The 14,755-nt window shown below is 39.0% G+C and overlaps 1 protein-coding gene across 2 annotated transcripts; it reads right to left on the reverse strand.

Moving 5' to 3' along the window:
- Positions 1-1,945: 1,945 nt before the first annotated feature.
- Positions 1,946-14,353, reverse strand: LOC103698409 (pre-mRNA cleavage factor Im 25 kDa subunit 2-like). 2 transcript variants are annotated; one of them, XM_039115461.1, is made up of 7 exons: positions 13,046-14,353; positions 8,000-8,045; positions 5,518-5,611; positions 5,328-5,401; positions 3,282-3,368; positions 3,073-3,183; positions 1,946-2,522 (listed from the first exon to the last, which is right to left on the reverse strand). In XM_039115461.1, the coding sequence occupies exons 1-7, from the start codon at positions 13,063-13,065 to the stop codon at positions 2,451-2,453; spliced, it is 504 nt and encodes a 167-aa protein (XP_038971389.1). In that variant the 5' UTR covers positions 13,066-14,353; the 3' UTR covers positions 1,946-2,450. The 2 variants fall into 2 exon arrangements, with proteins under 2 accessions (XP_038971389.1, XP_008778642.1); XM_008780420.3 differs by lacking the exon at positions 13,046-14,353 and adding an exon at positions 11,859-12,159.
- Between the last annotated feature and the right edge of the window lie 402 nt (positions 14,354-14,755).

Here is a 14,755-nt window from a genome sequence, read left to right on the forward strand (position 1 = left end):
CTAGATCCGCATCTCGGCCAATCAAAATCCGCATTTCGGCCAATCAGGATCCGCGTCCCAGCCAGCCAGAAAGCTCTTTCAGCCAAAGGCCATTCATTTTCAACATGCAGTACATGGACCGGGGAGATGTAATGCTTGGGCACATGGGTGACATAAGAGGTATATTGGATCCACTCTGATATCATTTATGGTAATTCAGAATCTCATCTAAAAAAACTAGCTAAAAAGTATTATTTGAATTTTTTGATACTGTATAAGTACCCAAAATTTCCTCGACAAAATATATACCCGCACAGGTCCTTATACTACCCCACCACTTATCAATTTGGTAAGCATGAACATGGGTTAGTGAGACATAAGTCCTTTGAGATCTAGAACATCCCTACGGTGTGTATTTACCGAGGAGGCGCATGGTCAAATGCAATGCTTGGGCACACATGACTGATATGAGAGGCATATGACTACTCATATCACCAATTATGATGCATGATCAATGGTTGGCATTCTCCGGACAATCACAGATTTTTGATGTTTATGAAATCTACCCTACTGCCTATCGATTTGTAAACCTCAACTTTGGTAAGCAGGTTGCGTTTGATTCCTAAGATTCTAGGAAGCATGTCAGGCATGATTCAACCTGTACGGTTAGACATAAATCATCATGAAGTGTCGTGTTGATTGACATTTAAGGTAGCATGAACAAGCTAATATGAGTTGAGATTGAACATAATTTGCCAGGGCAATTTAGGTTGTATTAATGGATTAATTATAGTTTGTTGAGTGTTCGCTCATTATAGCTATTCGGCTATTATGCTATACATCAATGGATTGAATTATCTTGTACTCATCTCAAATTTTCGATTAATACCAAGGATGACAAATAGCTCGCCGACTTTAAATCGCTGCAATCTTATTATAGGAATGTAAGAGCAAAAGATATCACCATCTGATCATAGTTGCTCATCTCATTTGGATTACTCTCTCCCACAGAAACACATGAATTCAATATTTTCTGACATCAACAGTATTTCAACTAATTAGCTGATTATATTATTTGAATGACATATGAATGACTGGATGAAAACAGAAAAATCTAACTAGAAGGAATAAACAAGAACAAAGAGAAAAGGCACTCGACGCTTGATTTGTCGTCTCTTTAATTTCCTATGCGGCTTTTGGTGTCTGTCAAAGGTTTAATTCAGCAGCATCGTTTGGCGGTTGCGAAGACTTTACAATTTAAGATTGAAGTCATTGGGATTTCCAAGCACGGGGGACGAATTTCTAAAGCTAGAAGTTCGTAGTCAACCATTTTCCAAGACCACCATGCGCAAAGCATAAGGATACGACACTGGCCGATATTGCGGGCCCTCCAATTTGGCTTGGAACTCAAACGTGGATCTAAATCCACATTCGAAGTAGCATCGGACACGGCTCCACCTAAAGCTGAGGGTATATTAATTCAAATGTCATATACTTTGTTGCATCTTTTTCCTTGCATAGGACTAAATCATATTTGGAAGAGTATCACTAAATCTTTGAAAGGTTTAAAAGGAGTGATAAGTAGATGGCCACACCCAAGTGTACCAGTGTGCCAGAGTGAAGGCCATTGTGAGGTCATGGATGTGCCTAGAACTAGAGCTCAGATACCCGTTTTACAGTAACTCAAACTCAGACTTCCAAAGGTCGTTAAGGACTTAATATCCACCTATAAAGTCATTAAAATCCATTAGCGCAGAGCTTTAAAGATGTATTCTTTGACCCTGAAATATCCATAACATGGTGCCCTTATATGATGCGCCTATAGGCATCCGAAAAAACATAGTTCAAGGTTAAAGATAAAATATAGCTCACATTTTATAGACAGATCGAATTAACTGCACAAAATTATTACAATTTCTTTGAAAAAATGCATAAGCATCTATCCTACTGAAATTTGTGAGACAAATTTGCTCAAAATTTACCCCATCTTCATGAAACATTTAGCAACTCGCCTGCATTCAAACACCAAGCAAACCCAGCATGAGCTGGAAAACTTGGGATCTAGAGACATGTAAAGCTTCAACACACAATAGACATCTCAGTTTCTCGCCTGTTTCTGCCCTCTTATCCATTCTCTAACCTAGCATCAGTTTAATGAATGTGCTGTTACTAAGAGAGGGTTTTGGGATCTAAAGATTAGCCTATATTTTTTCTAAGCTACACACTACGATCACTTGGAAGTCCAACTGCCGAAGTAAATCTTACATTTGAAAAGAAAAAAACCCCATACACACATCAACAGGTTCTATAGGTTCACACAAAAAGCTAGAGGAGGCAATATACTACGTAAGCGAAGGGGTTCAAGTTAGATTGGATAAAGTTTCATTCATCTTGCTGCTGCATGCACATTTTGAAGGTCCGGGTGGATCAGTCAATGAAAGAACTCTGCCATGAAACTTAGCCTACCATCTTCACGAACTAACCATGCTGAACTGGAACCTTGATAATTGTTGTGGAATGGTTGAGATAACAGGTCCATATCTCTGCAACCATTTAAAATGACAAATTTTAAGCATAGTACAAGTTAAAGATTTGCTAATGACTGACATTACAAAACATCACAAATGCAAACCACCAATGCAAAATTGTACCTTCCAATGTGTTCTAGGATGATTAAAAGGACTTCAATTAGTGTTCACAATAGTAAATAAGGCTACAAGGCAGAATATAATAAAAAGTTATTAGTTGCATAATAATTCTGGGTACATAGCAAGGGCTTTCGTGCTTTGGTAACAGAGGCCAAAGTTTTCATTTCAACTACCCAAGGTCTCTTATGATTCAGCTTCAATTTAGTAATCCCCAATTAAGTGATATTTGGAAGGCATCTAACAAATTAAACAAATAGATTTTTTTTTTTTTTTTGGGGGGGGGGGTGCTGTATAAAATTATATAGATATTACAAGTAATAGTCCTACCACAGACGGGTCAACAAAGGAAAGAAATGGCCGTGAAAGATATCATATACTAGATGTTGAGGCAATCAGAAAACAGCACAAGCATCCAGAAGTACTGTTAACGCTGGAATGTTCATACCGTAACATTGTCATACAGTTCAAACAATGGAACAGCAAGCAGCTTCAAGTTTCTGGGAACAGCAAAGTATTCTCTTTCTGGCAGGTGAACAAGAAAAAGCTTCTTACACTCCTGGAAATAAAAATATATTATCAATTAAAAAAACCAAAAAAAAAGTATAACCACATAAAAAATTATCAGTAGAACTTTGAAGCCATGTTGCAATTCACCTTGGGCTTGGTGATATGAGGAGGACAATACGGGTACATTATTGTTTCAAAGTTTGGCCTCCACCACACAGCGACACACTCTCCAATCTGCAAGTCACAAATAATGACCATTGAGATCACCATCATCGAAGGTTCTTCGAATGAGTTTGTATATAACGCCTAAATATATTGGCCATCGAAAATATATTGGCCCCAGCAATCAAAAGAAAAAAAAAATCAGAGTTACAGTGTTTTATGGAGTAATAGTTTGCTAGAGATTGCAAACTTTAATTGATGCATAAAAAGTATATTTTGAACTTTGAAACGCGTTGGGAGAAACTAACATTGTAGAGATTCCAAAAGAAATGACTTATGCAAAGCTTACAGGGTCATAATATCAAGTTGTTTAAGGAAAAAATCAAATTCATATACAAGACGAGTGTTTGAATGGTATGAGGTCAAATACGGTGTTAGGAAGCACAAAAAAATGTCACATATTGATTGTACTTCTCCTAATGAAAACAATGTCTAGAAACAAGTGAAAGTTAGAGTCAAGGTCCTGTAGAAGAACTGATCCGAGTAATTGCATATGATGGAAAAATTTACTATGACATAATATGTTTTTGGTTGTTGTACTATTTTAGGAAAATAAAGGGCTTTGAGAACTAGCACCTGAAATGAATTAAAGGGTGCATTCTCTCCTTCATATTAAGATACTCTAATCAGGAGCACACTCATTTCAAAATCCTGCCATAGAACACGAGGCTTTATCAAGTATAACGGTGATTTATTACAATTTATATTTAAAAATATAGCTTCCTAATTAAGAATTATTAATTAGACACAACAAAATTGTGTTTTAAGTTTAACCAGCCTTTCTTACATAACATTGTGCAACCCTCCGCAAGAATCCTGGTTCTGCCCTAGGTATGGATTGGTACCCACCAATACTCAAACCACTAAGGCCCCATTTGGGGGAGCTTTTGGAAGGCCAAAAAGCACCTTCTGGCCCTCCAAAAGCACTTTTAGATGAAATAGAGGTGTTTGGTAAAAATTTCGAAAAGTTCTTTTAACTTTTTCAAAAAGCTGAAACAGCTTTTTGGAAAATGGAGCTTCCCGAAAAAGCACTTTTAGGCCCAGTCGAAAAGCTATTTTTTAACCAAAATACCCATGATAAAATATAACAATTACACAAAATGTCCTTTTAATAATTGTTTAACCAATTTTATCATATAGCTAGAAAAATTGTTATATTATGAAAAATTAATTTATGCTAATAATTATAATATTTTATATCTTTATTATTGAATTATACTATAAATATAATATTATATTACATTAGATCATAATATATTGATATGTTATGTTAAATAATTTAATATTATATTAAATTATTATGCTATAGTATACAATATTATATTACTATATTATAATAATATTATATTACATTACAGTAATATTATACTATATCGTATATTTACGTATTAATACATATTATATTTTATTATGTTCTATTGTATAATACTATGCAATATTTTTTATGGTCATTTTGTCATACCAAAAGTACTTTGTTAGTTTGTTTACCAGACACATGTTAAAGTGTCACAGTACTTTAGAAATGTAGTTACCAAACAGCAAACAGCTTTTTATAAAAGCTCTACTTCAAAAAGCTCTACTTCTAAAAGCTTTACCGCCAACAACTCTCCCAAATGGGGCCTAAGTAGGGTCATGTCCTCATTGTGGTTTACAGACAATACAATTGCTGAGATCAAAATCATAACTGTTTGTCCCTGAAAAAATGAGCAAGCGAAGGATTGGACAGCTAAAATTTCACCAGCACCTACTAGTTTACGGAATAGACTAATATCAGGGCAAGCCCATGGAGAGAAGATGGTAAAAAAGATCACATTATGAGTCCATGACGCGCATTTGTAAATTTATGGGATCAATATATTTGACCACATAACTGTCTAAATCAGGTCAAACCTCTTTTTAGCTTTCAATGTACACCAAATTCCAATAAAGTGGCATCCAATGATGGAAAATGATTCACATTCAGATAAATACCTGCCAATTTTGCTGAAAGGAAGGCGAGTTGGCACCAAGTTTGCTAGACAGCTTCCGTTTCAAACCCTCAATTTCTATGAAGCCACAAGAGACCAGAACCAGAAATGTTCAAACCAAGCATAAAAACAATATTTAAGTAGCTCTGCAATAGTTCGAGTTAGAACTATAGCATAATAAGACAACATCCCACCATTCTCTCCAGGCTTCAAACGTCCACCAGGAAGTTTACAAAATGTATTTCCAATTTGTAGCAGCAATATATGGGGATGGTTGTGCTCCTGCACCTACAGGTTAAAAGTCAAGTGTAGGATAAAGTTGCTAGAATTTCTTACACTGCATTTGTAAGAATGGCCAAGGAAAAGCATCCACACCACACAGATTCCCACAATTACATGTAGAAATCCATTTCAAGCAAATAGCAATATAAACCAGATCACATCTCTAACTTGCATGCACTTCAAGTAAGTCATGCCACTCTAAGGATTGCGGACTTTATGACATAGAAACTATTGAAAGCTGATACAACATTTTTTTTTTAATTTAGCCTCTTTAAACTGTTCTTGCTGTTATACTAAAAGGCATGAAATTCAAAAATAAAATATCTAAAAGGCAGCTATACGTGGTGGAGTCCTCTTAGGCAAGGTTTGTGCTAAACAATTCATTTCTTGAAGTAAGCTGTTGGAAAATAATATCATTATGACAAGAAATATCAAAGACATACTGAAAGTAGTAGGAAGAAAACACGGAAATTGCCAGTAGAGGCAGGAAAACAATAAAAAGCCAACAAGGACAGGCCCCATTTTGAATGCTCATTTAGACAAGCCATCTGCCAAACAGTTAGCTCTGGAAAATACATGAGCGGTACTATCAATACAAAATGGTGGGGATTATGAATATCATTTGCAAATGCCAATGGAACTCAATATAAAAATCACAAACAAATATGAGCATTCTCAAGGTGACAAGTTTTGCCTTCTTGAATGTTCGTATAATGAAGATCTTGATTTCCATTCCAACTAACTTATCTAAACTAAGTGAGCCAAGGGTTTAACAGCCAACAAACCAAAGCTAACTTCTCAGACAAGATAACAAGACTATATTAGAACAGCTTGGCAAAAAACAGGTTGAATTTGAGACCTGAGAAGGGGTATTGTTCTAAATGTAAAACAAACAAAAAGGAGGGAAGAAAAAAAAAGATAAGCCTCCAACAGGGCCAAGGCCAAAACCCTCCACCAGCATGGAGAAAGAAGATCTTTTCATCCATCAGAAACACTCTTGCACATTATTGGCAATGTCAAATCATTTTTCCTCTCTTTGTATATATATTTCTTACCTACCATTATCCAACATAAGTCAATCAAAATGCATATTTGAGCGTAAAAATCAGCTTAAAGGAGAAACTCTAAACCTAAAGTTACCTTTTTATTCCAATATTTTAGACTTTCCATTATAAATTTTTAGATATTACAAGAAATCATAATATACAAAAAAATCAGTTGTTTCGAATCATTCATAACACCTATTATGTTTCATTTTAGATCTAAAGTATTTTCAACAAGGCTTTGTTCATCAGACTGGTGTCCTATCCTTTACATTAGCATTATCGGAAAATCCTATAGGAGGTGATAAGAATGATGAAACCACGGCAAAGTAACTATAAAACAGTGGGGAGATATAAGATGTCAGAAAGAGCATGGTTACGTGCTACAAGCCGTCTGAAATGAGATGTCAGAACATACCAAGTTTCTGGTTATTTGTTATTTGTTAGATGTTATTTGTTGAAGGACCAGGTTCATTTTAGGAACATGAGTTGTGAATAAACATAATATATAAGTCTAGTTTATATCAATGACAATCTAATACATGTAAAAGATTGAATTCAGATGCAAGGTTTATATGAATCAAACATGTATCTATTGTATAACTTGTCTATTTTAGCAATAGAAGCAGGAAAGCTATACATGCTGCACACCCCTGAATCTAAGCTGACCTTAAAATCATTAAGTTCAACTCAAAGATCAGCATATATCAACATCATCCCAAAAAAATATAAAAGTTGACAATTTGGATCCCTGATATTTGACTCCATATCCATATTTATGTTAGGATATGCGCATCACAGTTTCACCAGACTTAAAACATTAACAGTGTATTTGCTGTTGCTTCTGCTCTTTTAAAAGTCATTAAGGGTGTACTTGATGTTGCCCCCGCTTTTTCTAAAAGTCACTCAGAAAACTCACATCTATTAAAGTTCCTAACATAAAAATTACTTTTTGATATATTTGGCATTTGGTAATCACATATTGTGGAACTCTTTTTGTGGATGAGCTTGCCAAGTTCGAAAGACAATGAACAATAGCACAAAGCTAGTATTTCCAGCTTATCCCAAAAGTTTTTTTTTCCTCCTCTGACTTTTGCTTCTTGCAGAAGCAATTTTCAAATGATATTACCAAACACACAATTTTTCCAGAAGGTAATTATTTTACTTTAGAAGTTACAAAAGGACTTCTTTAAAGCAACACCAAATGCACCCTAAGTCTTAACATTTTGGCTAATTAGCACAGACACTGATAAAGAATCAGAAAAAAAAAAGTTACATAATAAAACTAATTAATAAAAACTGGTGGGAAATAATATCAATAAAGTAATAAGTCATATGTGCCGGGTATTACCAGTAAAATTGCCTCAGCACTCATCCGCATGCCTTCTTTCATATAGCTGACATCCACCAAAAGAAAAAAAAAGGAACCAATAAAAGCTTTGCACATAATGAACCCCAAATTCATGCACCAATGCAAAACAATGAAACATAAAAAATAGAAAATGCCAGCCATATATGAGCTTTTACCTATATAACTTCTATGACCTTTAAATGAACAAAGGGGGGAAGTAAAAGTTTTCAGGTGCATCAGCAATCACCATGAAGTTATGAGAACTTTACGGGTATAAATTTGGTTTTAAGAAAGCAAAGTTCAGTCCACAAATATAGTTGTTTGGCTCTAATTTGGAAAGTCGATAAATTTACATGTGTACTATAATTGCCTTCGTACAACTTTGTGAGTTTGCGTAATCTTTCTTCCTGGTCTCCTAACTCTATTTAACTTTGTTCCCTTTATCCATTACTACAATTGAACATCCACATCTAAAATTCTTTGATGTCTACAAATTTTCAAAACAAAGACAAATAAGCATTATAATTACCAAAAGAAACGTTAAAGAGTTTTTTGCTGTCAAAGATTTAAAGGACAAGAAATTGGAGATCTTGGTTGGTGACTGATATCAAATGAGCTGAAATTTCAGTTTATTTTGCCAATGTTGAAGTGGGAAAATTTTGAAAGCGACTGAGACATACAACAATCTCAGCCAAAATATCAGATCCAAATATTGAAATCTCAGCTGATGTGATTAAATCGAGTTTAGATATTGTAAGCATTCATTTTGACATTTGTTAACTAAACAATCATCTAAAATTGTAAATAAATAGATTGGAAAGTCTCGTATAAGATATTGATATTGTACCCACTGAATTTTTCTAAGCTCAATATATCTTTGGCTCCGATTTAGCATGATGACCAAGTACATCAGACGCTAGGGAGCACAGTGGAAACAAAATATAGACATAATGGATAGTTATATACAGCGTATGCCGAACCGGCCCGTACCGGCCGGTACGGGCCGGTACAAACCGGTCCGGCCAGCTACCGGTACGGCGGAGCCGTGGAAACCGGTACAGGCCGGTTTCTTGCCGGAGACGAAGAAGACGAGGAGAAAAAGAGGGAGCGCGGGGAAGATAGGGAGGGAACCCACCTTCGGCCGCCATCGGACAGCCGCGGAGGGGCGTCGGAGGCCGGTGGGGGGCGGCGGAGGCCGGCGGGGGGCGGGGGAGCCCGTGGGGGCGCTGCGGAGGCCGCGGCCGCGGCCGCGTCCACTGTTTTTTTAATTTGGGGATTTTTAAGTGAAGTCGGCAACCGATTTGCCGACTTTACTTAAAATCCCCAAATTAAAAAACGCGGCCGCGTCCCCTGTTTCTTTCGAAACAGTGACGCGGCCGCGGCCGCGGCCTCCGCAGCGCCCCCACGGGCTCCCCCGCCCCCCGCCGGCCTCCGCCGCCCCCCACCGGCCTCCGACGCCCCTCCGCGGCTCTCCGATGGCGGCCAAAGGTGGGCTCGCTCCCTCTCTTCCCCGCGCTCCCTCTGGTTCTCTTCTTCTTCCCCGGTTCCGGCGGGGAAGAGCTTCCCGGTTCGTACCGCCCGGAGCACGGTACGAACCGGCCCGTACCGGTCCGGTAGGCAACCGGTACGCCTACCGGACCCGGTACGGTGGACCTTGGTTATATATATGATTAGATAATTGGAGAAAGAGGGAGAATAATGGATATGTACAAAGAAGAAGGCCATAATATTCCTTATTAAAAGGAAGATTTACTGAACCACAGCACTTGAATGCAACAAGGGCGAGCTTGACTTATTATGAGAAGTTGCAGTTATTTCCATATGTGGGTATCTTACCTCTATATATAGACTCCTGCCAATACCAATTAATCACCACCAAAATGATTTGCACACTTCAAACAACATCATATAACATTTTCACAGGGCTCTTACTCCTAGTCAAAAGACCTTTACTATCCCAATGCTTGTTATTAGAGCTTTGAACTAGTCTCCAACCTTTTTTCTATTGTACTTATTTGCGCTGCAGTATGTACAAATAGTATCCTTTATGACATGTAATATGGGCAAGTCTGCCATATGCTTGTTTTTATCACAATGCAAATTCCAATTATGTGGACATTGAGGTCAGTATCACCTATCTATGCAAATTTCATCTACAGACCTAAATGGTGGCTCAACATCTGGCAACAGGCTTATCCATTCACTGAAGTGATATCTGACAGCTATATATGCTTAATGCCCCAAAATATGGTGAGGAGGCAGCCCTAAACCAGTGAAGAAAAAGAACAAATAAGGGCACCGTGTGATTTTTCTTCCTGAGAAAGCTCCATATCTCCAAACACCCCTCCCAGAAACATTCCTGAGAAAGCTCCCATTGTACCTTCCTTTGAATCAGCCGTGTGCATCATATGCTAAGATCTAGCAAATTGGTATCTACACCGCCAAGATAAAAATAAATAACATAAATATTTCAATTGAACATCTGTAGGATACTAAAAAGGTGTATGGTGTATCCATGTAGAAGCTATCTAAGTTAAGATAGAGAATGAGAAGCATACTGCCCATATCATGGGCCTTCTAAGAGATCGGCACATTGGCCATCCATAATTGATTAATAATCCTCAGATAAACCTCAAACTTTTCTTTTAAAATTTCGTGAACATATATAAGGGCACACACATGTGCACATGTAACGGATTTAGCAAATCGGCAATTTGATGTGAATACCTTTACAGGCCATCTATAGCAATTTCATAACACCATCAGAAACATTTTTTACCAAATAAATTCATGATATTCATTATTTCATTCTCTTCTTGTTATTTCACCAAATCATTGCTCAACAAGAGCACTGTAAACAAGTGAAAAAAAAAACACGGCAAGCTGATCTTATCATTATTTAAGGACAAATTCTTCCATGAGTCTTCTCCACACTATCTACAAAGTGAATGTCTCTGGTGCCTAACTTCTCCCAAACTTTCTATATGTCATCCACAATAAGCATCACTTCAATCGGTTGACACAAGTAAACAGAACCACAAAGCTATTATCCAGCCTCAGAGAAACTTAAAGATCAAATGGCAAAAAGGAAATATAAATTCAAAAGAAGCATTTGATCTGGTTATTTTTCAACCTCAAATCTTCATAGTCACAAGCATTCAATAATGCAACAACATATTCTTTCCGCAAAGTGGTAAAGAATTCGATTATGATACCCGTTCAGGTCCTCTTTCTGTACCTTCCCCCTATTTCTTCACCTTGGCAACTGTCACAACATGGGAATTCTCTAGTTCAATCAGTTTGGTGCTCTTTTCCACCTGGACATGATACACTCCTCAGATATCAAAACATCAACATGATTCCTTATTTCCTCCACAAAAATCCTAACTTCGGGAAGGAAATCAAACCATTGGAAACCAAAGAAACCATTTTGGACTAGCTAAAACACTTCCATTTCTCCTTTTCCCTAATTTTTTAACAAAATTCAAGGATAATAATTAAAAAGAAAGAAAAGGATAATAATTAAAAAGAAAGAAAGTGACGCTTCAGGGTTTTACCCATGTCTCCTTTCCTCTTCTTCTTGAACTAAAACCAATTGCTACCAATCAAAAGAACCAAAAAGAAAAAGAAAAAAAAAACGGTGATGGTTTCAGGGTTTTACTCTCATAATCCAAAGTTTCATTCCCGACGATCAAACCCTAATGGAATAGGACAAAAACCGAAACCAAGCATCTGTAGCTAGGGTTTTCGTGAATCCTCAAGAAAAGTGAGTGAGAGAGAGAGACTAGAAGAGAATGGCAAGAAGACGAACTCTCAGGTTTTTGGCGGTTTTCTCAATCTGGGGTTTCTGGGAACTTACTTGACCTTCATGCGAGCAAGGCGATCGGCGACGGAGGTGTCCTTCTCCATCTTGGGTTCCTTCGTCCCGAACGTGTAGTTCGAGAGAGGGTACATATTCACCACCGGTGACGTTACCATCTCTTCCCCTCCTTGGCTCTCACGCTCGGACGGCGGCGAAGGAACTAGAAGAGAAAGAGGATGAACTTTTCTCTCTCCCTGCGCCGTCGTCGGCCAAAAAATTAGCCGGAGCCTCCCCCACCGTCGTACGGTCCAACGGTCGAAGCCGTACTGTTACTGAGGGCGTAACCGGGTTCATATTTCGGGCCGGGTTTAAAACTATAAATCGTACGTAAACGGCCCATTGAGAGGCCTGAAGGTATGACGGGCTTTTCTTGTCGATATCAATGAGAATCCCAATTGGTTCCCCACCCAAATCGCGCAAGCATATTTTTGCATGTTTGATGAATATCGGATCCAGTGCACTGGGTATTTAAATACAGCCTTTTTTTTTGGTAACATATATACAGCCTTTAAAAGGGAAAATAAGAAAGGTAAGATGTCTCTATTTATACGACCTGAGAATAAAAAAATAATAGCTTGTTCAATTGGTTCTTAATTTCTTTCTTTTTCTTTTTATAATTTCATTTTAATTGTCTGCAAACGCTTTGGGAATTCTTTTTCTTGAATTAAAACAAAATCATGCAGTTTTTTCTTGGAATTATAGAAAACAAAACCAGACCCCTTTAAATGTTGTGGAGAACAGCAGCGCTCGAGAATTGATGCCTATCGAAATCATAGTAATCACTGATATGGTTGTATGGATAAGGTTATTATTAAATTAAAGCCGAGCAGCTAAAGACATTATATGTCCCTCCATCTCCATCTCCATCACAAGCAAGGAAAAGGAAAACACTTTTTTATAAATCAACCCAACAGCCCCTATGGCACGAAGAAATGGAAAATTCGGCTGAATATATCTTCAATCCTAACAAGATGGACTCTTAGAAAGGTCGACTTCAAACAATCCTATGCTTGGATGTGGAATCTACCCCAGAGGCGAGTTGTCCTACCTAACGATCGCGTTGCCCACACCAGTGGAATCGGCTTCAAGAGCCCCACAAAAAATATAATAAAAAAATGAGACTATTGCCCATTCTCCATTTTTTCCATCCTGAAAATGGGACAAGGGGGAAGCTTTACGCTAACCTGCTAACAATTATGCCCATCAAGCGAACATATCATTAGGACTTCCATGGAAAAAGGCTTGCCAAATCAGCCCTGCGCTTCTTCCAATCGACCATTACGGCAGAGCAGACCAACCAAATACCACTAGTGTTCGATTTTTGGCTGAATCTTAAATTCCCTCTCCATGGAGTCAAAGATTTGGCGGCCCTCTTCGACCAATCCTCCATGACTACAAGCAAACAACACAGTCATAGCCGTGGTCAACAAGTCCACTTTTCATTGCCGCAAAGGGCTTCATTGCATCGTCTACCCTTCCATGGATTGCAAGTGCTTTAATCATCACATTCCAACAGAATACGTGCTTCATGACCAACTAGGTGGACAATTCTGGCAGTGCAGTCCCGGCTATAGATCCTGACTGAAGCCTGTCCCTTATGATGTTGAAATGCATCCATTTCCCGATCTCCGAAGCTCCAAGATGAGCACGGGTTGATGGAGAAGAAACAAATGTAAGGTCAACTGGAAACCCTCCATCTGCATGCCATCCGAAAAAAAAGATCCAATAATGCCTGCTGAAATCTTCGACGACGGGTGTGGCTGCAATTCCAAGAGACCACATTCCTGACTGGCATTTCGTCAAACAATCTCCGTGCTGCGCCAAAATCGCCCAAATCATGATGTCTTTCAACGGCATCCTTCGAAACAAGCCTTGTGCGCTCTCTACATCCATAGCTCTCCCATATCCCGAAAGCATCGCGTTCCATGATACCACATCCCTCGCCGGCGTTTCGTCAAAGAGCCTCCTTTCACACTCGATGTCACCGGAACTTACACACTCCGATATCATTCGGTTCAATAGTCCAATTGTCTTGCCCAGCTAACGTCAAAAGTCTTCTGCCCATCGACCAACGACCCAATAAAAAAGGCGAGAGCTTTCCATCTCTACATAAAAATTCAGCTGCGAACTACCAATCGGAGGGACAACATCGAAGGCACGACATCGAAGGCCACATTGGTAACTTCGAGTGCATGCATCTAAGACATACGTAGGCTTTAGGCCTCGCTGAGGCATTTCGTCGAACAACTGTAGGCACTTCTAATGGGGACCGCGGTTAGCCTCGGATCATGGCGTTCCAGAGAAGGACGCGGCGAGCGGCGCCGGCGGAGTAGGCCGAGCTCGGTGGTGCGGCGGAGAAAGAGGGAGGAGAGAATGGGGAGTTGGGAGAGAGAAGAGGTGATGAGAAGGCCATGGATTTGCTTCAGCTGTGAGAAGTGGCGGTGTTCGATTGGCCCGGAAGCGCAGCACATGGAGAATCGGGATCCTCGCCGTTGTCATGTTTTCGACTCGGTCAGAGACCAGCTCTCCTCCCGCCTTGAATCCATGGGCCCAAAGGCGCCTGGCCCATGTTGAAGTTTTTGGGCTACTGTTGGGCGCTTTTTTTTTTTTTTTAGTACACTGGCACCTCACACTAGTACCGCATGAGCATCGCCTACAGAGTCGAAAGCTAAACACTCCACAAAGGTGGAGAAATAGGTACACCTGGGGTCCAGAGAAACTATGCAAAGTGATGAGCAGTCAAGGAGGCGACCCAGTCAGCAACTCTGTTTACCTTCCTAAATACATGCACAGTCTGAAAGATATCGCACTTCTGCAGTAAGCGTCGGACGTCCCCTAAGATCAGATGGTCGGTGGCCTCTGACCCCTCCTATAGAATCTTCTCAACCATCTCT

The sequence above is a fragment of the Phoenix dactylifera genome, chromosome 18 (assembly GCF_009389715.1).
Source record: "Phoenix dactylifera cultivar Barhee BC4 chromosome 18, palm_55x_up_171113_PBpolish2nd_filt_p, whole genome shotgun sequence".
Taxonomy (NCBI): Eukaryota; Viridiplantae; Streptophyta; class Magnoliopsida; order Arecales; family Arecaceae; genus Phoenix; species Phoenix dactylifera.